Raw genomic sequence first — 21,838 nt, forward strand, 5'->3', positions numbered from 1 at the left:
CTACAGACAACCACCCATTTGTTGCCATGGATTCTTTTACGTGCACAAAGAGGAACACTGGACCATGGACACCAGAAGGTAGACACGCAAGAGAGGAAGACCAATCAACACTTGGACAGGTCAAGTCGAAGAGAACTGATCACCATTATGCACACAGTTCAGACACTGGCCCAAAAGAGCAGTGATTCTTTGCTGCTGCTTTACATGACAGAGGCCCTAATGTGCAGTGAATACGAAATACGAATACGAAATTGTTTATTCAGATTTAGGCCTAAGCCCCTTACTGAAGGGGTAAGTCACAATTATATCAATCACACAAACACTTTTCAAAAACACATTGCTTAACATTTACACTTCAGATGCTTGTTATATTTGACAATATATGTTGATATTATGATCTAAGTTATAGCAATACGCAATCGCTTTAAGGCATTGTAAATGTATAACGCCACATTGCACAATACAGTTTCATTTCTGGATGACATTAGCAAATTGAATCTAAAGCGGCATGGGTTATTATAAAACTTAGGCTGGATATGTTTCAACCTTAAGTCAAGTAAACAAGGACAACAAAACATAAAGTGAATTTCATCTTCTTCTGATTGATGGGATAAACGACACAACACTTTCTCAGCTCTTTTTTCACTGTATCTTAAACGATGGCAGGCAATATCTGATACACCAAGTCTAACTTTGGTCAAAGCACCCCTAATGTGCAGTGAGTGAGTCAAAGGGCAAAGGGCACACAATTTATTATTATTCTATTCATACAGTGCTGAATCTTGTGCAGAGACAAATCAAAGCACTTTCGCACCAGTCATTCAAACGCATGCATAACTCTAAAACTGGAGGAAAAGAAAAAAACAACAAAAAACAAAACTGAGGACAAGGAAGAGGCAGGGAAGGGAGGCTATTTTGGGAAGAAGTGGGTTTTAAGGACAGACTTGAAAGAGCTGAGTGTGGAGACCTGACGAAGCGAAAGAGGAAGTTCATTCCAGTTGCAAGGTCCAGAGACAGAAACAACGGCAGCCAACAGTCGAGTGTTTGAATCTGGGTATGCGTAAACAGAGTGGATCCGAAGCCGATCGCAGAGAGTGAGATGGAGTGTAGAGGTGAAGGCAGCCACAGAGATAGGAAGGGGCAGAGTTGTGAATACATTTATAACATAGAGTGCTGATCTTGTACTTTATTCTGTGTGAGATAGGGAGCCAGTGGAGGTGTTGGAAAAGAGGAGTGATGTGCTCAGATCTTTTCTTTCTGAGGGTACTGTTCAGAGACTGGCCCAAAGAAGCGCCAATTCTTCGTTAGTGCCATACATGCTGAAGGGCACACTGTACAGAAAGTTAACGGGCAGAAGAGCAAAGGGCGCTCACCTTGGCGTACTCAACGACGTAATTACTGATGGGCTTTCCACCAGTCAGGGGAATGTTCCACTGCAGAGTGTAGGTGTTGGCCGACAGTCCCTGCTTCGATGACAGCACCTTCACCTTCTCCGGAACAGCTGTCCGCACACAATGTGACAAACAGGTGAGACACACACACACACACCTGTTGGCACACAACACAATACACAGGTAAGACTCACATACCTGTTGGCACACAACACAACACACAGGTAGACACACACACACACCTATTGGCATACAACACAACACACAGGTAAGACACATACACACCTATTGGCATACAACACAACACACAGGTAAGACACACACACACCTATTGGCACACAACACAACACACAGGTAAGACACACACACACCTGTTGGCGCACAACACAACACACAGGTAAGACACACACACACCTGTTGGTATACAACACAACACACAGGCAAGACACACACACACCTATTGGCATACAACACAACACACAGGTAAGACACATACACACCTATTGGCATACAACACAACACACAGGTAAGACACACACACACCTATTGGCACACAACACAACACACAGGTGAGACTCACATACCTGTTGGTATACAACACAACACACAGGCAAGACACACACACACACACCTGTTGGCGCACAACACAATACACAAGTGAGACACACACACACACCTATTGGCAAACTGCACAATACACAGGTAGACACACACACACACCTATTGGCATACAACACAACACACAGGTAAGACACACACACACCTATTGGCATACAACACAACACACAGGTAAGACACACACACACCTGTTGGCACACAACACAATACACAAGTGAGACACACACACACACCTACTGGCACACAACACAACACACAGGTAAGACACACACACACCTATTGGCATACAACACAACACACAGGTAAGACACACACACCTGTTGGCGCACAACACAACACACAGGTAAGACACACACACACCTATTGGCATACAACACAACACACAGGTAAGACACACACACACCTGTTGGCACACAACACAACACACAGGTAAGACACACACACACCTGTTGGCACACAACACAACACACAGGTAAGACACACACACACACCTATTGGCATACAACACAACACACAGGTAAGACACACACACACCTGTTGGCACACAACACAACACACAGGTAAGACACACACACACCTGTTGGCGCACAACACAACACACAGGTAAGACACACACACACACCTATTGGCATACAACACAACACACAGGTAAGACACACACACACACCTATTGGCATACAACACAATACGCAGGTAAGACACACACACACCTGTTGGCGCACAACACAACACACAGGTAAGACACACACACACACCTGTTGGCACACAACACAACACACAGGTAAGACACACACACACCTGTTGGCGCACAACACAACACACAGGTAAGACACACACACACACCTATTGGCATACAACACAACACACAGGTAAGACACACACACACCTGTTGGCACACAACACAACACACAGGTAAGACACACACACACCTGTTGGCACACAACACAACACACAGGTAAGACACACACACACACCTATTGGCATACAACACAACACACAGGTAAGACACACACACACCTGTTGGCACACAACACAACACACAGGTAAGACACACACACACCTGTTGGCGCACAACACAACACACAGGTAAGACACACACACACACCTATTGGCATACAACACAACACACAGGTAAGACACACACACACACCTATTGGCATACAACACAATACGCAGGTAAGACACACACACACCTGTTGGCACACAACACAACACACAGGTAAGACACACACACACACCTATTGGCATACAACACAATACACAGGTAAGACACACACACACCTGTTGGCGCACAACACAACACACAGGTAAGACACACACACACACCTATTGGCATACAACACAACACACAGGTAAGACACACACACACCTGTTGGCACACAACACAACACACAGGTAAGACACACACACACCTGTTGGCGCACAACACAACACACAGGTAAGACACACACACACACCTATTGGCATACAACACAACACACAGGTAAGACACACACACCTATTGGCACACAACACAACACACAGGTAAGACACACACACACCTGTTGGCGCACAACACAACACACAGGTAAGACACACACACACCTGTTGGCACACAACACAACACACAGGTAAGACACACACACACCTGTTGGCGCACAACACAACACACAGGTAAGACACACACACACACCTATTGGCATACAACACAATACACAGGTAAGACACACACACACACCTATTGGCATACAACACAACACACAGGTAAGACACACACACACCTGTTGGCGCACAACACAACACACAGGTAAGACACACACACACCTATTGGCATACAACACAATACACAGGTAAGACACACACACACACACCTATTGGCATACAACACAACACACAGGTAAGACACACACACACACCTATTGGCATACAACACAACACACAGGTGAGACATCACATCGCACAACACTGCTTCCCCACCCAGCACCCAAGTCCTCTATATGCGTGTGTAACATTGTCACATGGGTTCTGTATGGGGATACACAATGAGGGCAACAGCCCTTTACAGTGGGGACACATGTTGAGATAAACGCCCCTATAGAGTGGGGATATTTGTGGGCAACAGGAGGAGTTTGTATTATACTCCATGTTTGGTGTTAAATATACTTACCATGTCAAACTGATGCAAACTAGGCCTATTGGTTTGCTCTGCTTGGCCAAATTTCGCGCGGCTAACAGTGAAAAGACGGGCCCACCCGCTCTCAGCCAATCAAACGCCTCTAAAAACTATAAGCGCTTAATCATTCCGTGGCCATGAACAAAAATGCCCCATGAGAACCACGGCGGAGACGCGGGGACGGACGGGCGGGCATTCGAGTTTGACATGGTAAGTATATTTAACACCAAACATGGAGTATAATACAAACTCCTCCTTTTGGTGTCATACACTGTACTATGTCAAACTGATGCAGAATTTAAAGCAAATGGAGGAGGGCAACGCCTACTGGTTCATATGGGGAGCCCTTGTAACTGAGACGGCAGTGTTAGCCGCGACAAAGGAAATCCCCTTGGAACCGTCAGCCCTGGTCATACGGAAATTCCTGAGGTAGAAGTTGATGAAGGGATTCTCAGACCGCCAGAAGGCTGCCTCCAAGACATGCTGCGTTGGCACTGAGTGCTGGAAAGCAGCCGAAGTAGCTATGGCCCGCACTTCGTGTGCTCTGGGATGAAGACAGCTGATATCCCTGTGTGCATGAGAGTAGGCTCTACGAATGACTTGGGAAACCTGGCGGGAAATGGTGCCTGCAGCGATGTCTTTCTTGTAATTGTCATTGAGGGAGATGAGCAGACACCTCTGAGAAGAACGCCTATGGCGAGACCTATCCCAATAATATTTGAGACACCGAACAGGACAGGTGCCTATCCTCATCATCTTGGGCAAGAATATCAGACAAAGGTCTGACCCTCAGAGAGGGGGAAGGAACCTCAGGGTCTTGGTTCTTAGCCAGAAACTCTGGAAGGAAACGAATAGTGATGGAACCATCTCTGTGGAAGGCCAGATCTTGTGGCATTCCACTAAGCCCATGCAGCTCACTTTTTTTTTTCTCCCCCCCCAAAAGGAGGTGGGGGAGGGGGGTCGACAGAGAAGGGAGGAGGGGGAACAACAATGGGGCACGTGAGGGCCGTCTCCGAGTGGGGACCCGGGTAATGGCCGGGCGCGGCCTCCCCTTGGGAGTCCGCGCCTAGCTGCGAGTCCCCACAGCACGGAGATGACTTGCCATTCACCCTTCTCCCTGCCTCGCGCTGGGACACCTCGGGAGGCGACGCTCGTACCTCTTTCCCCCCGGTCCCCTTCATGACCGTTTTACTGGTACGAACGTCGCCTCCGCGATCAGCGTCTAACGACGCATCGCCGCGGTCCGTATCGGGAGGAATCATGAGCTCCGGGCCTGGGAGAGTCTCTTACCGAGTCTCAATCCCAGCATCATGATCCCCTGCCTTCGTGGTATGGCACACGAGGCATGGAACCCGCGCTTAGGCACCCAGCGAAAATCCGACCCCCAACAGAGAAAGGAAAGACAGGATCGACTTAGAGGCAGAAAAAATCGAACGAATCGAGGGTGCCGAGTCGAATCGAGTACACAGAATGTAAGAATACAATAAACACAAGCCGCATGCAACAAAATAAGGCCAAAAGGATACGCTGAATAGCCGAAAAAAGCGTAAGACGAGACAGAGCGTAAACCTGACAAGATGGCGTGGAGAGCCTTGGCCAAAGGAAATGGTTAAGCGCTTATAGTTTTTAGAGGCGTTTGATTGGCTGAGAGCGGGTGGGCCCGTCTTTTCACTGTTAGCCGCGCGAAATTTGGCCAAGCAGAGCAAACCAATAGGCCTAGTTTGCATCAGTTTGACATGGTACAGTATATGACACCAAAAGCACTTTACAGTGGGGATATATATGTTGAGACAAACACCCCTTTACACTGGGGATATTTGTGGGTTACAGCCCTTTACAGTGGGGATATATATGTTGACACAAACACCCCTTTACACTGGGGATATTTGTGGGCAACAGCCCTTTACAGTGGGGACACATGTTGAGATAAACGCCCCTACAGAGTGGGGATATTTGTGGGCAACAGCCCTTTACAGTGGGGATATGTTGAGGGCAGCACACCTTTACAGTGGGGATATGTTGAGGGGAGCACCCATTTACAGACAGGATATGCTGAGGGCAACACCCCTTTACAGAGGGGGTGTGTGTTTAGATGGTGAGGGGTGTGTGGTTAGATGGTGAGGGGTGTGTGGTTAGATGGTGAGGGGGGGTGTTTTGATGGTGAGGGGGGTGGGGGGGGGGGTTCAGATAGATGGTGAGGGGTGTGTGTTTAGATGGTGAGGGGGATGTTTAGATGGTGAGGGGGGGGGTGTTCAGATGGTGAGCGGTGTGTTTAGATGGTGAGGGCGATGTTTAGATGGTGAGCAGTGTGTGTTTAGATGGTGAGGGGTGTGTGCTTAGATGGTGAGGGGTGTGTTTAGATGGTGAGCGGTGTGTGTTTAGATGGTGAGGGGTGTGTTTAGATGATGAGGCCAAGGGTGGTGTGTTTAGATGGTGACAGGGATGTTTAGATGGTGAGGGGTGTGTTTAGATGGTGAGGGGGGGGGGGGTGTTTAGATGGTGAGGGGGCAGTGTTTAGATGGTGAGGGGGGTGTTTAGATGGTGAGGAGTGTGTGTTTAGATGGTGAGGGGGTATGTGTAGATAGTGAGGGTGGGGTGTTTACCATGAGGGGTGTGTGTTTAGATGGTGAGGGGAGGTGTTCAGGAGGCAAGGGGAGTGTGCTTCAAAGGGGGCGGGTGTGTGTTTACTGTGAGGGGAGACAACACTCACTGTAGTCCTTGGTGGGCTCCACAATCTTCTTCCCCTTGCCCTGGCCGACAGCGTTGTGGGCATACACCTTAATAGAGTAGTCTGTCTTGGCCGTCAGGTTGTTCAGGGTCACCTCCGTCGAGTCCTCGCTGGGGACTGCAACATAATAATAATGATAATGATAATAATGATAATAATAACAACAGCAATAATAATACTGATTATTTGGATGCCCTATCTCCCGAGAGCCCAAGGCATTTACAAATTCATACAATTACACATATATGCAGATGCGTTTCATAACATTCATTTGATTGAGATGACGGGCGCAAAAGCCGAGTGGTTAAAGCGTTGGACTTTCAATCTGAGGGTCCCGGGTTCGAATCTTGGTGATGGAGCCTGGTGGGTAAAGGGTGGAGATTTTTCCGATCTCCAAGGTCAACATATGTGCAGACATGCTAGTGCCTGAACCCCCTTCATGTGTATAAGCAAGCAAAAGATCAAATATGCATGTTAAAGATCCTGCAATCCATGTCAGCGTTTGGTGGGTTATGGAAACAAGAATATACCCAGCATGCACACCCCCAAAAGCGGAATATGGCTGCCTACATGGCGGGGTAAAAACGGTCATACACGTAAAAGCCCACTCGTGTATATACGAGTGAATGTGGGAGTTGCAGCCCACGAACAAAGAAGAAGAAGATTTGATTGAGATATGCATCACAAAATAAACAGGTCATACACACACACACACACTACAGACACACACACACACACCAGGCATTCATACCGATACAGCTCCATTCCTCTCTCCACCCAACAACAATTACAGACACAAAGGGCAGGAAAACTAATCATTACAACTGTGGAAAAGGTGAGTTTTGAGAACTGATTTGAACAAGGACAAAGACCGAGTGTGTCGGACAGGACAAGGGAGTTTGTTCCAAATGACATCGACAAAGAGACAGAGAGATTGGGGAGAGTGGGAGAAACACTGACAAAGAGACAGAGAGATGGGAGAGAGTTGGAGAAACATCGACAAAGAGACGGAGAGATGGGAGAGAGCGGGAGAAACATCAACAAAGAGATGGAGAGATAGGGGGAGAATGGGAGAAACATCGACAAAGAGACAGAGGGATGGGAGAGAGTGGGAGAAACATCGACAAAGAGACAGAGAGATTGGGGAGAGTTGGAGAAACATCAACAAAGAGACAGAGAGATGGGAGAGAGCGGGAGAAACATCAACAAAGAGACAGAGAGATGGGAGAGAGCGGGAGAAACATCGACAAAGAGACAGAGAGAGGGGGGAGAGTGGGAGAAACATCGACAAAGAGACAGAGAGATTGGGGAGAGTTGGAGAAACATCGACAAAGAGACAGAGAGATTGGGGAGAGACGTCAACAAAGAGACAGAGAGATTGGGGAGAGTGGGAGAAACATCGACAAAGAGACGGAGAGATTGGGGAGAGAGGGAGAGACAATGAGATAGAGACAGAGATGGAGAGGGAGATACATTGAGAGAGAGACAGAGATGGAGAGAGGGAGATACATTGAGAGAGAGACAGAGATGGAGAGAGGGAGATACATTGAGAGAGAGACAGAGATGGAGAGACAGGGATACATTGAGAGAGAGACAGAGATGGTGAGAGGGAGAGACACTGAGAGACAGAGATAGAGATACATTGAGAGAGAGACAGAGATGAAGAGAGGGAAAGACACTGAGAGAGAGACAGAGAGATGGGAGACAGTGGGAGAAACATCGACAAAGAGACAGAGAGATGGGAGAGTGTGGGAGAAACATCGACAGAGAGACAGAGAGATTGGGGAGAGTGGGAGAAACACTGACAAAGAGACAGAGAGATTGGGGAGAGTGTGGGAGAAACATCGACAAAGAGACAGAGAGATGGGAGAGAGCGGGAGAAACATCGACAAAGAGACGGAGAGATGGGAGAGAGTGGGAGAAACATCGACAAAGAGACGGAGAGATGGGAGAGAGTGGGAGAAACATCGACAAAGAGAAAGAGAGATGGGGGAGAATGGGAGAAACATCGACAAAGAGACGGAGAGATGGGAGAGAGTGGGAGAAACATTGACAAAGAGACAGAGAGATGGGAGAGAGTGGGAGAAACGTCAACAAAGAGACGGAGAGAGGGAGAGACACTAAGAGAGACAGAGATGGAGAGAGGGAGATACATTGAGAGAGAGACAGAGATGGAGAGAGGGAGATACATTGAGAGAGAGACAGAGATGGAGAGAGGGAGATACATTGAGAGAGAGATGGAGAGAGGGAGAGACACTGAGAGAGAGACAGAGAAATGGAGAGAGGGAGAGACTGCGAGACACAGAGAGATGGGAGAGCGGGAGAAACATAGACAAAGAGACGGGGGAGAGCGGGAGAAACATCGACAAAGAGACAGAGAGATGGGAGAGTGGAAGAAACATCAACAAAGAGACAGAGAGATTGGGGAGAGTGGGAGAAACATCGACAAAGAGACAGAGAGATTGGGAGAAACATCGACAAAGAGACAGAGAGATGGGAGAGTGGGACAGATATTGAGAGAGAGACAGAGAGATTGGGGAGGGAGAGACATCAGAAAAGAGACAGAGAGATGGGAGAGTGGGAGAAACATAGACAGAGAGACTGGGGAGAGTGGGACAGATATTGAGAGAGAGACAGAGAGATTGGGGAGGGAGAGACATCGGAGAAGAGATAGATTGGGGAGAGACATTGAGAAAGAGACAGAGACTGGGGAGAGAGGGAGTAACACTGAGAGAGAGAGAGAGAGAGAGAGAGATGGGGAGAGGGAGAGACATTGAGAAAGAGACAGAGAACAGAGAGAGAGAGAGAGATGGTGGAGAGGGAGAGACATTGAGAAAGAGACAGAGAACAGAGAGAGATGGGGAGAGGAAGAGACATAAAGAGACAGAGAACAGAGAGAGATGGGGAGAGGGAGAGACACTGAGAAAGAGACAGAGAACAGAGAGAGATGGGGAGAGGGAGAGACATTGAGAAAGAGACAGAGAACAGAGAGAGAGAGAGATGGGGGAGAGGGAGAGACATAAAGAAAGAGACAGAGAACAGACAAAGAGAGCGAGATGGGGAGAGACATCGAGAAAGAGACAAAGAACAGAGAGAGATGGGGAGAGGGAGAGACATTGAGAAAGAGACAGAGACAGAGAGAGATGGGGAGAGGAAGAGACATAAAGAAAGAGACAGAGAACAGAGAGAGATGGGGGAGAGGAACAGACATTGAGAAAGAGACAGAGAACAGACAAAGAGAGCGAGATGGGGAGAGACATCGAGAAAGAGACAAAGAACAGAGAGAGATGGGGAGAGGGAGAGACATTGAGAAAGAGACAGAGACAGAGAGAGATGGGGGAGAGAGAGAGGGAGAGACTCTCATCGCTGGGCCAACTTCATGAAAGGGTCCTCAGAGCTGCTTGTAGGTCCGTACTTGATGGAGAAAGAGACAGAAAAAAGATAGAGAGATGGGGAAGAGAGGGAGAGAGAGAGGGGGGGAGACTCTCTCATCGCTGGGCCAACTTCATGAAAGGGTCCTTAGAGCTGCTTGTAGGTCCGTACTTGATGGAGAAAGAGACAGAAAGATGGGGAAGAGAGAGAGGGAGAGAGAGAGAGGAAGATACTCACATTGCTGGGCGACCTTCGTGAAAGGGTCCTTAGAGCTGCTTGTAGGTCCGTACTTGATGGAGAAAGAGACAGAAAAAAGATAGAGAGATGGGGAAGAGAGGGAGAGAGAGAGAGAGAGACAGGGAGAGACTCTCACATTGCTGGGCCACCTTCGTGAAAGGGTCCTTAGAGCTGCTTGTAGGTCCGTACTTGATGGAGAAAGAGACAGAAAAAAGATAGAGATGGGGAAGAGAGGGAGAGAGAGACAGAGGGGGGGAGACTCTCTCATCGCTGGGCCAACTTCATGAAAGGGTCCTTAGAGCTGCTTGTAGGTCCGTACTTGATGGAGAAAGAGACAGCAATAAGACAAGAGAGATGGGGAAGAGAGGGAGAGAGAGAGAGAGGGGGGGAGACTCATCGCTGGGCAACCTTCGTGAAAGGGTCCTTAGAGCTGCTTGTAGGTCCGTACTTGATGGAGAAAGAGACAGCAAAAAGATAGAGAGATGGGGAAGAGAGGGAGAGAGAGAGAGAGAGAGAGAGAGAGAGAGAGAGAGAGAGAGAGAGAGAGGGAGAGGGGGGGAGAGAGAGAGAGGGGGAGAGACTCTCATCGCTGGGCCACCTTCGTGAAAGGGTCCTTAGAGCTGCTTGTAGGTCCGTACTTGATGGAGAAAGAGACAGAAAGATGGGGAAGAGAGAGAGGGAGAGAGAGAGAGAGAGAGGAAGATACTCACATCGCTGGGCGACCTTCGTTAAAGGCTCCTTAGAGCTGCCGCTGGGCCCGTACTTGATGGTGTAATTGGTGACAGGCTGTCCCCCGTTGTTGGCCGGCGGGTAGATTCGCAGCACCATCATTGTCGCCTTGCTCTCCAGCAGGCTCACGGTTGCCACCTCCGGCACATCTGCAACATCGTTATTGTCATCGTCACTGTCATTAACGTCATCGTCGCCAGCGTTGATATTATCATCACCATCACTGTCATTACCATCTTCGCCGTCATCACCGTTATCATCATCCAGTCACTGTTATCATCATCATCATCGTCATCGTTTCCATCACTGTCATTACCATCTTCATCGTCATCACCGTTATCATCATCATCATCCAGTAACTGTTATCATCATCATTGTCATCGTTTCCATCACTGTCATTACCATCATCATTGTCATCACCGTTATCATCATCATCACGGTTATCATCATCATTGTCATCACCGTTACCATCATCATTGTCATCACTGTTACTATTATCATCATCATGATAACTGTAACCATCATCATCATCATCACCATCATCATCACCATCATCATCCAGCAGCGGTCACCCACCTGCACGTCTGAAGGTGAGCATCTGGCTGGGGGTGCCGAACTTGTTGCCTGCCTGGCATTTGTACTCTTGTCATCACCGTTACCATCATCATTGTCATCACTGTTACTATTATCATCATCATGATAACTGTAACCATTATCATCATCATCACCATCATCATCACCATCATCATCCAGCAGCGGTCACCCACCTGCACGTCTGAAGGTGAGCATCTGGCTGGGGGTGCCGAACTTGTTGCCTGCCTGGCATTTGTACTCCCCGAACACCGAGTCCACGTTCGCGTTGTCCACCACAGGCTGTTGGCGTGTGGTGCACACACATCAACACACACATGTGAACACGCGCACACACACAAACACACACACACACAAACACTCAATATTCAAGACTTTGCCACGCTATAACGAATAAACTAGAATATGGATATGTTTTATTCTGGAAGAGAAACAAATTCGAAAAATAACTCTAAACTTACTATTCTAAAATAAAATTACTCATGAATACAGAACCGAACCTTATTTGCATGAAGGATATCTTAATTGTAATAAAAAAAAAAACAATCATTGTGCAAATTAAGAATATCCTGTCATGATTTAACAATAGGAAAAGACTGATATTTCAATATCCCAAAAGAAAGGAGACTGTTTACAATGTCAAACAACAGAGGATGAATATCATTTCTTAGATGACTGCGAATTATACAAAGAAATTAGAACAGAATTCATACAAAAAATTCAAAATTACATTCCAAATATTATTAAACCCAGTCAGCGAATAATGGAAGACAAACTTGTGGGACTGTTTGGGAAATTTGTCAGTAACTGCTGTCAAAAATGCCATAGCGTGCAGGAGTGATTCAATCTCTTGCTCAATATTTATTTATTTTGTTTTGCTTTTTTTGTGCGTGGTTTCATGTAACTTTGCATGCGTGTCTTATAAACCTTGTTCAGGTTTAATTGACATTAAAACTGATTCTGATTCTGATTCACTCACACACACATTCACAAACACACATGCACACACACACAGAATCAGGGTGTACACCCACCAGAACAACAATAGGACAAATGTCCTGATCCACCAAATCATAATGGGCCATTTGTCCTCCTCACACAGACAAACATGGAACACTGAAACCAATCGATCTCACATTTTTTTTTTTCCAATTCAAGTGTAAATTGGTTAATCAGCTATGTAAAAAATGAAAAAAGTATCATCACTCAGTACACATATATCAGTTAAAAAAAACAAACAAACTTATATACTTTGAAAAGACCTCACAGGACGGAAATGAAAATGAAGTCTTGAAAATAAATATGATTGCCATAAAAAGTTATGGGATATTTTAACCTTTTAAATTCATTCAGTTAACTCACTCAGGACGACAAGTTTTCTCACTTGCTTTTCCCCACAGACGGCCCATTTGTAAGGGTTTGGAAAAAATTACAAAAAATACAAAATACAGAATAAGAAAATGAAACTTTCAGAACTGGTTTATTACTTGTTGAGATATTACATATAAAAAAAAATCAAATTTCTCATCTTATTTTTACAGTTTTGCCATATGTAGAAAATACTGCCAATTTTTCACCCTGAATCACCCACCATACCCATGCTCGCTTTCTGCATTAAATTCGCTTTCTTCTTTGTCATCATCCACCTCTTCAATGTCCGACCCTTCAGTTTGTAGCATTTCAAGTACTTTGGCAACCCTAAAATCTTGCCGTCACTGCCTTGTTCTCTTCACAACATTCTGAGAAGAGTCCGCTTTGCTAACAGGCTGGCACACGAGCAGACGACCGGTCAGTGACTTTGTCAGCGTGTGTGCGAGACAGGCCACATATCCCAGGCTGACCAATCATACTGTTCGATTGTGGAGTGACCCAGAATAGCGCACTCTGCTTGGCTAATCACAAAATCACGTGTACAGCGCATGATGGAATTTTACTTTCGGAGAATGCTATTCCATTCCTTCGTCCGAATCTGAATATGTTTTGTGTAGGAATGCGTGAGCATTCCTTCGTCCAGAGAGAGTTAATAAAGTGTAGTGTACATATATGGACTTGTCCAAACACAGTGACGCCTCCTTCAGAAACTGAAACGGAGACCGAGAGCTCTGTGTGTGTGTGTGTACGTCAAGACAGGGGAATCAAACGCTCCTTTAGAAACTGAAACGGGAACGGGAACAGAGCATGTGTGTGTATGACCAAGACAGGTGGATCAAACGCTCCTTTAGAACTGAAACGGGAACGGGAACAGAGCATGTGTGTGTATGGATCAAATGCTCCTTTAGAAACTGAAACGGGAACGGGAACAGAGCATGTGTGTGTATGACCAAGACAGGGGACCCAAACGCTCCTTTAGAACTGAAACGGGAACGGGAACAGAGCATGTGTGTGTATGGATCAAACGCTCCTTTAGAAACTGAAACGGGAACGGGAACAGAGCATGTGTGTGTATGACCAAGACAGGGGAACCAAACGCTCCTTTAGAACTGAAACGGGAACGGGAACAGAGCATGTGTGTGTATGGATCAAACGCTCCTTTAGAAACTGAAATGGGAATGGGAACAGAGCATGCGTGTGTATGACCAAGACAGGTGGATCAAACACTCCTTTAGAACTGAAACGGGAACGGGAACAGAGCATGTGTATGTATGGATCAAACGCTCCTTTAGAAACTGAAACGGGAACGGGAACAGAGCATGTGTGTGTATGACCAAGACAGGTGGATCAAACGCTCCCTTAGAACTGAAACGGGAACGGGAACAGAGCATGTGTGTGTATGGATCAAACGCTCCTTTAGAAACTGAAACGGGAACGGGAACAGAGCATGTGTGTGTATGACCAAGACAGGGGACCCAAACGCTCCTTTAGAACTGAAACGGGAACGGGAACAGAGCATGTGTGTGTATGGATCAAACGCTCCTTTAGAAACTGAAACGGGAACGGGAACAGAGCATGTGTGTGTATGACCAAGACAGGGGAACCAAACGCTCCTTTAGAACTGAAACGGGAACGGGAACAGAGCATGTATGTGTATGGATCAAACGCTCCTTTAGAAACTGAAATGGGAATGGGAACAGAGCATGTGTGTGTATGACCAAGGCAGGTGGATCAAACGCTCCTTTAGAAACAACGGGAACGGGAACAGAGCATGTGTGTGTATGGATCAAATGCTCCTTTAGAAACTGAAACGGGAACGGGAACAGAGCATGTGTGTGTATGACCAAGACAGGTGGATCAAACGCTCCTTTAGAAACAACGGGAACGGGAACAGAGCATTGAATGCCCCCCTTAGAAACGGAAACGGAAAGCTGAGAGCGTGTGTGTGTACGTCAAGACAGGGTACTGAATGTCCCCCTTAGAAACAGAAATGGAAAGCTGAGAGCGTGTATGTGTGTCAAGGCAGGGTATTGAATGCCCCCCTTAGAAACAGAAATGGAAAGCTGAGAGCGTGTATGTGTGTCAAGACAGGGTACTGAATGCCCCCCTTAGAAACGGAAACGGAAAGCTGCGAGCGTGTATGTGTGTCAAGACAGGGTATTGAATGCCTCCCTTAGAAACAGAAACGGAAAGCTGAGAGCGTGTATGTGTGTCAAGGCAGGGTATTGAATGCCCCCCTTAGAAACAGAAATGGAAAGCTGAGAGCGTGTATGTGTGTCAAGACAGGGTACTGAATGCCCCCCTTAGAAACGGAAACGGAAAGCTGCGAGCGTGTATGTGTGTCAAGACAGGGTATTGAATGCCTCCCTTAGAAACGGAAACAGAAAGCTGACAGCGTGTGTGTGTGTACGTCAAGACCAGGGAATCGAACCTGCAGATAGCTGATGGCGCGGGTGTTGATGCCGCTGTGGCCCACGGTGATGGTGTAGCCCGACAGTTTGGACACGTCCTGCTCGTTCCGGAACCAGGTGATCAGCGGCTCCGGGTTGCCGTTGGCGATGCAGGTCAGGTTGGTCTTGCTGTTCACCCAGCCGTAGAACACCGAGGTCCCCTGGTCATTGAAGTTGGGGGCGTCTGGAGACAGTCAGGCAGTTGTTTTATTCACATCAAGGGTCTGTCTGATAAAAGTCAATGGAAATTTTCTATCTAAAATTACGTTTAAATAACATACTTACCGTGACCCAACTAGTGCAGACTCCGGCAGAGGTCTGACATTCCTGTTCTGTGCAAACTACTATCCACCTATGCGGAGAAAACGAAAGTAGCTACGGTCGATAACCTCCTGGAAGTAGGTAACCTCCCCGTTGCCCCCCTGACTAGTGCATACACATGAATAATGTGTCAGTATGTAGACGCAGAAAATCTCAATGAATAGATGTCAATGAATAGAGATAGAAACATGATTGTACATGTTAATATGAAAGTCGTATGAACCTATCCCGTAAGCGCACGCACGTGTATACGGAGGTTATCAGCTGTAGTTACTTTCGTTTTCTCGGCGGACAGTAGTTTGCACAGGACAGGAATGTCAGACCTCTGCCGGAGTCTGCACTAGTGGGTCACGGTTAAGTATGTGTAATTAAACCAGTATTTTATTAACTCTACAGCTACACTCCTGCCACAACCACCCCTGGACCAGCACTACATGAGGCCACTGCAGAATAAACAGGGTGGTTCATTCATTCATCATTCATTTTGCCCATCGCTCCTGGTGGAGCATAGGCCATCGACGACCCCTCGCCATCGCACTCTGTTCTGGGCTGTTCTGGCCATTCCAGTCTCCGGGATGGAGACCTTTCCTTGCCCAGGTGAATGTTTTGGTTCTTTGTCGTCGATGCTTCTGTAACTGGTCTTTTTTTACAGGCAGGGTAGTTAACCCTACGCAAACCCCTTTATCCTCTGGGCGAGGTGGTCCTGCCTTAGTCACTTCTTACGACATGCATGGCAGGGCAGTGGGTCTATCCTATCAGTGCCCAACCCACAGGGCAAAGAATAAACAGGGTGGTTCATTAAAACAGCAAAAATCCGTGGAAAATTGTTGTTTTAATCGGTCAAACAAAACTTCATTTTCACACTTCCAGAATCAGTAAACGGTTCAGTTTAGAATGCCAACTGTACCAAGCAAGAATGAACGAAATTAGAGTAGTGTGTTGGTACGAGAATACTTGTACCTGGTTCAAAGAGGAAGTAATCATGGTACGAGTTATGTCGTACCTGGAGTAGACTGAGTTAAAGTCAACCAGCATTTTGTTCAACCAAATCAAGGATTTGTCTTAGACAAGTCAACCAGTATTCTATCAAAGTCAACCAGTATTTCATTCACATCGTGCGTATGCCAAAGAAAAGCCAACCTTTTTGTTGTTTTTTTTGTTTTTTTTTAAGATCAAAACTAACGAAGTTTATTTTCTATTTTTATCAATTTAATCATTACTTGTCTTAAAAAAAAAATCAATAAAAAAAATCAAATCACATGTTTATCTGAGGATAGTTAACTAGCTTTGTTGTAGTCAGTTTCTTTCTTTTCAAATCGTTCCTTCATGTCATACACTCTTCACTGTTTCCACCCCCTCCATCCCCCCCACACTCTCCACACTATACCACCACCACCACCTCCACCCAACCCAACTTAACCCACCCCACCCCCACTTTCAGGTCATGTAGATCTTGAAGATGCGTTCTTTCACACTGTAGCCACTGTCAACCTATCCACGTTAAAGATCCTGTAATCCCCCCCCCCTCCCCTCCCCCCCACTTACAGGTGACGTCGATCTTGAAGGTGCGTTCCTTCTTGCCATATTCGTTGTCGGCCTTACAGACATACTCCCCGGCGTGCTCCGACTTGAGGACGTTGATAACCAGGTACATGGTTCTGCGGTAGAGCATGGTGGGGCCGTCCTCGATGGGGTCGTCAGTCACCTCTTCCACATAGATGTCCGAGTCCTGAATATGAACCGCTCATGGTCAGAATATGAACCGCTTATGGTCAGTTAACATCCTGTAAATGAACCACACCTCCACACACACACACCTCCACACACACCTCCCCCCCCCCCCCACACACACCTCCACACACACACACACCTCCACACACACACCCACACACCTCCTGCCCACCCGCCCCACACACACACACACACACAAACACCTCCACACACACACACACTTCCACACACACACACCTCCGCACACACACACACACACACACACACCTCCACACACACACACACATCCACGCATACACACACACCTCCACACCCCCAACAGAGTGACTCACAGAGCTGCCCTCAAAGAGGTAGTCGACCTGCAATCCCTTGATTCTCCAGGACATACACCCACACACACCTCCACACACACACACACACACACACCTCCACATCACAAACCCACACACACACCTACACACCCCCAACAGAGTGACTCACAGAGTTGCCCTCAAAGAGGTAGTCGACCTTCGATCCCTTGCGTCTCCAGGACATACACCCACACACACCTCCACACATCACACACACACACACCTCCACACACCCACACACACACCCACACACACCTCCACACACACACACACACACCCACACACACCTCCACACACACACACACCCACACACACACCCCAACAGAGTGACTCACAGAGTTGCCCTCAAAGAGGTAGTCGACCTTCGATCCCTTGCGTCTCCAGGACATGCTGGCCACAGGGTCAGCAGTGGCAATGCAGGGCAGTCTGACCGATGTCCCCTCCTTCTGCGTCAGGTTGGCCGTGTTCTCAAAGCTGGGCAGGACTAGGGGTTCGAACCATCACACATGCACAGCCGTCAGCGTCATCATCATCATCTTCATCACCGTCATTAGCGCTGTCATCGTCATAATCATCGTCATCACCATCGTCGTCATTTGTCACCATCATCGCTACCATCATCGTCACCACCACCTTCTCCATCACCAACATCGTCATCATCACCATCATCATTGTTCGTATCTTGTTCATACCATCATCGTTCATATCTTGTTGTTCATAACAGATACACACACACGTGTGTATTTATTTTTATTATTGTTATCATTATTATCATTACCCCACCCCTCACCCTCCTCCATATTTCTTTCATTTTTAGTACCTCTTAAAAGCGATGGCTTGATGCAATAAAAAACAAAACAAAACAAAACGTATTTGCTTTTCTGCTACCCTAGCAAATAATGAGTTTTATTTCATACAGATGTAAACAGTTGCGTCCGTCTTTTTTATGTTAATATTATTATTGCCATGGCTTACTTTGACAAAACAGTTTCTTCTGTCTTTATTTTATATATATATATATATATATATACATACATTTCTTTAAAATATTAATAATTATCATTATTGCCATGTCTTATTTTGCCAACACAGATTCTTCTGTCTTCTTACTGTTATTATCATCATCATTATCACCACTGCCATGTTTTACTTTCTACGAAACTGTCTTCTCTTCTTTCTTTTTTTTTATATATCATTATTATATCCTATCATCATCATCATCATTATTATTATCTATTTCTATAATCATTCTCATTTTTGTATGACAGGTCTGATAAGTTGTGGTTGAGCACGCCAATTATTTTCATCATCATAATCACCATCATTACTGTCGTCATCGTCATCACCATTACTGTCATTATCATCATGATCATCATGATCATCGCTGTGTCTTACTCTTGACGTCCAGGTTGAGGGTCTCGCTCTGATTGCCTCCCTTGTTCATGGCGTTGCAGGAGTACACGCCTTCGTCTGTGCGCTTCAGGTTCTCGATGACATACTCTCCGTCCGTGCTGCGCTGCTCCATCAAAGGCCTGTTGCCCTGGTGACACGACACATTGCGTCGTTTCTACACACTGCTCATGAGGAGACAACACACTGCGTTGTTTGTACACACTGCTCATGTGGTGACAAAACACATTGCGGCGTTGTTTGTACACACAGCTCATGTGGTGACACAACACATTGCGGCGTTGTTTGTACACACTGCTCATGTGGTGACACAATACATTGCGTCGTTTGTACACACTGCTCATGTGGTGACACAACACATTGTGTCGTTTGTACACACTGCTCATGTCACCTTTGTACACACTGCTCATGTGGAGACACAACACATTGCGTTGTTTGTACACACTGCTCATGTGGTGACACAACACATTGTGTCGTTTGTACACACTGCTCATGTCACCTTTGTACACACTGCTCATGTGGAGACACAACACATTGCGTTGTTTGTACACACTGCTCATGTGGTGACACAACACACTGTGTCGTTTGTACACACTGCTCATGTCACCTTTGTACACACTGCTCATGTGGAGACACAACACATTGCGTTGTTTGTACACACTGCTCATGTGGTGACACAACACATTGTGTCGTTTGTACACACTGCTCATGTCACCTTTGTACACACTGCTCATGTGGAGACACAACACATTGCGTTGTTTGTACACACTTCATATGTGTCATGTAATACACATTCTATCAGAGGCTTGTTGCCCTGGTGACACAACACATTGTTTCGTTTGTACACACTTCATGTGTGTCGTACAATACACATTCTATCATAGGCCTGTTACCCTGTTTGTATGGCAGTCATTGAACACTTTGTGCATCCTTGTGCATCAGTCATTGAACACTTTGTGCATCAGTCATTGAACACTTTGTGCATCAGTCATTGAACACTCTGTGCATCAGTCATTGAACACTTTGTGCATCAGTCATTTGTGCATCAGTCATTGAACACTTTGTGCATCAGTCATTGAACACTTTGTGCATCAGTCATTGAACACTCTGTGCATGAGTCATTGAACACTTTGTGCATCAGTCATTGAACACTGTGCATCAGTCATTGAACACTTTGTGCATCAGTCATTGAACACTGTGCATCAGTCATTGAACACTCTGTGCATCAGTCATTGAACACTTTGTGCATCAGTCATTGAACACTGTGCATCAGTCATTTGTGCATCAGTCATTGAACACTTTGTGCATCAGTCATTGAACACTTTGTGCATCAGTCACTGAACACTGTGCATCAGTCATTGAACACTGTGCATCAGTCATTGAACACTTTGTGCATCAGTCAGTGAACACTTTGTGCATCAGTCATTGAACACTTTGTGCATCTTTGTGCATCAGTCACTGAACACTTTGTACATCAGTCATTGAACACTGTGCATCAGTCAGTGAACACTTTGTGCATCAGTCATTGAACACTCTGTGCATCAGTCATTGAACACCTTGTGCAAACACTTTGTGCATCAGTCATTGAACACTTTGTGCATCAGTCAACCTTTGTGCATCAGTCATTGAACACTTTGTGCATCAGCCATTGAACACTTTGTGCATCAGTCACTGAACACTGTGCATCAGTCATTGAACACTTTGTGCATCAGTCATTGAACACTGTGCATCAGTCATTGAACACTTTGTGTATCAGTCACTGAACACTTTGTGCATCAGTCATTGAACACACTGTGCATCAGTCATTGAACACTGTGCATCAGCCATTGAACACTTTGTGCATCAGTCATTGAACACTGTGCATGAGTGAGAACACTCTGTGCATCAGCCATTGAACACTTTGTGTATCAGTCACTGAACACTTTGTGCATCAGTCATTGAACACACTGTGCATCAGTCATTGAACACTGTGCATCAGTCATTGAACACTTTGTACATCTTTGTGCATCAGTCATTGAACACTTTGTACATCTATGTGCATCAGTCATAGAACATGGGGGGAGGGATGCCTTATAACTCACACTGTAGAACATGGGGGGGAGGATGCCTTATAACTCACACAGTAGAACATGTGGGGAGGGATGCCTTATAACTCACCTTGTAGAACATGGGGGGAGGGATGCCTTATAACTCACACAGTAGAACATGGGGGGAGGGATGCCTTATAACTCACCTTGTAGAACATGGGGGGAGGGATGCCTTATAACTCACACTGTAGAACATGGGGGAGGGATGCCTTATAACTCACACTGTAGAACATGGGGGGAGGGATGCCTTATAACTCACACTGTAGAACATGGGGGGAGGGATGCCTTATAACTCACACT

At 46.4% G+C, this 21,838-nt stretch overlaps 1 protein-coding gene across 4 annotated transcripts in view; it reads right to left on the reverse strand.

Moving 5' to 3' along the window:
- The window catches only part of LOC143291526 (neural cell adhesion molecule 2-like), a 169,103-nt gene that overhangs the window by 61,169 nt on the left and 86,096 nt on the right, over window positions 1-21,838 (reverse strand). For all 4 annotated transcript variants that reach the window (XM_076601424.1, XM_076601425.1, XM_076601427.1 and 1 more), the window contains exons 7-14: window positions 19,437-19,581; window positions 18,377-18,525; window positions 17,506-17,689; window positions 15,621-15,823; window positions 11,995-12,100; window positions 11,209-11,376; window positions 6,872-7,006; window positions 1,374-1,501 (exon numbers count right to left, since the gene is read on the reverse strand). In XM_076601424.1, coding sequence (XP_076457539.1) covers window positions 1,374-1,501; window positions 6,872-7,006; window positions 11,209-11,376; window positions 11,995-12,100; window positions 15,621-15,823; window positions 17,506-17,689; window positions 18,377-18,525; window positions 19,437-19,581 — 1,218 coding nt within the window. The remainder of the gene's footprint in view (window positions 1-1,373; window positions 1,502-6,871; window positions 7,007-11,208; window positions 11,377-11,994; window positions 12,101-15,620; window positions 15,824-17,505; window positions 17,690-18,376; window positions 18,526-19,436; window positions 19,582-21,838) is intronic.

The sequence above is a fragment of the Babylonia areolata genome, chromosome 17 (genome assembly GCF_041734735.1).
Source record: "Babylonia areolata isolate BAREFJ2019XMU chromosome 17, ASM4173473v1, whole genome shotgun sequence".
Taxonomy (NCBI): domain Eukaryota; kingdom Metazoa; phylum Mollusca; class Gastropoda; order Neogastropoda; family Buccinidae; genus Babylonia; species Babylonia areolata.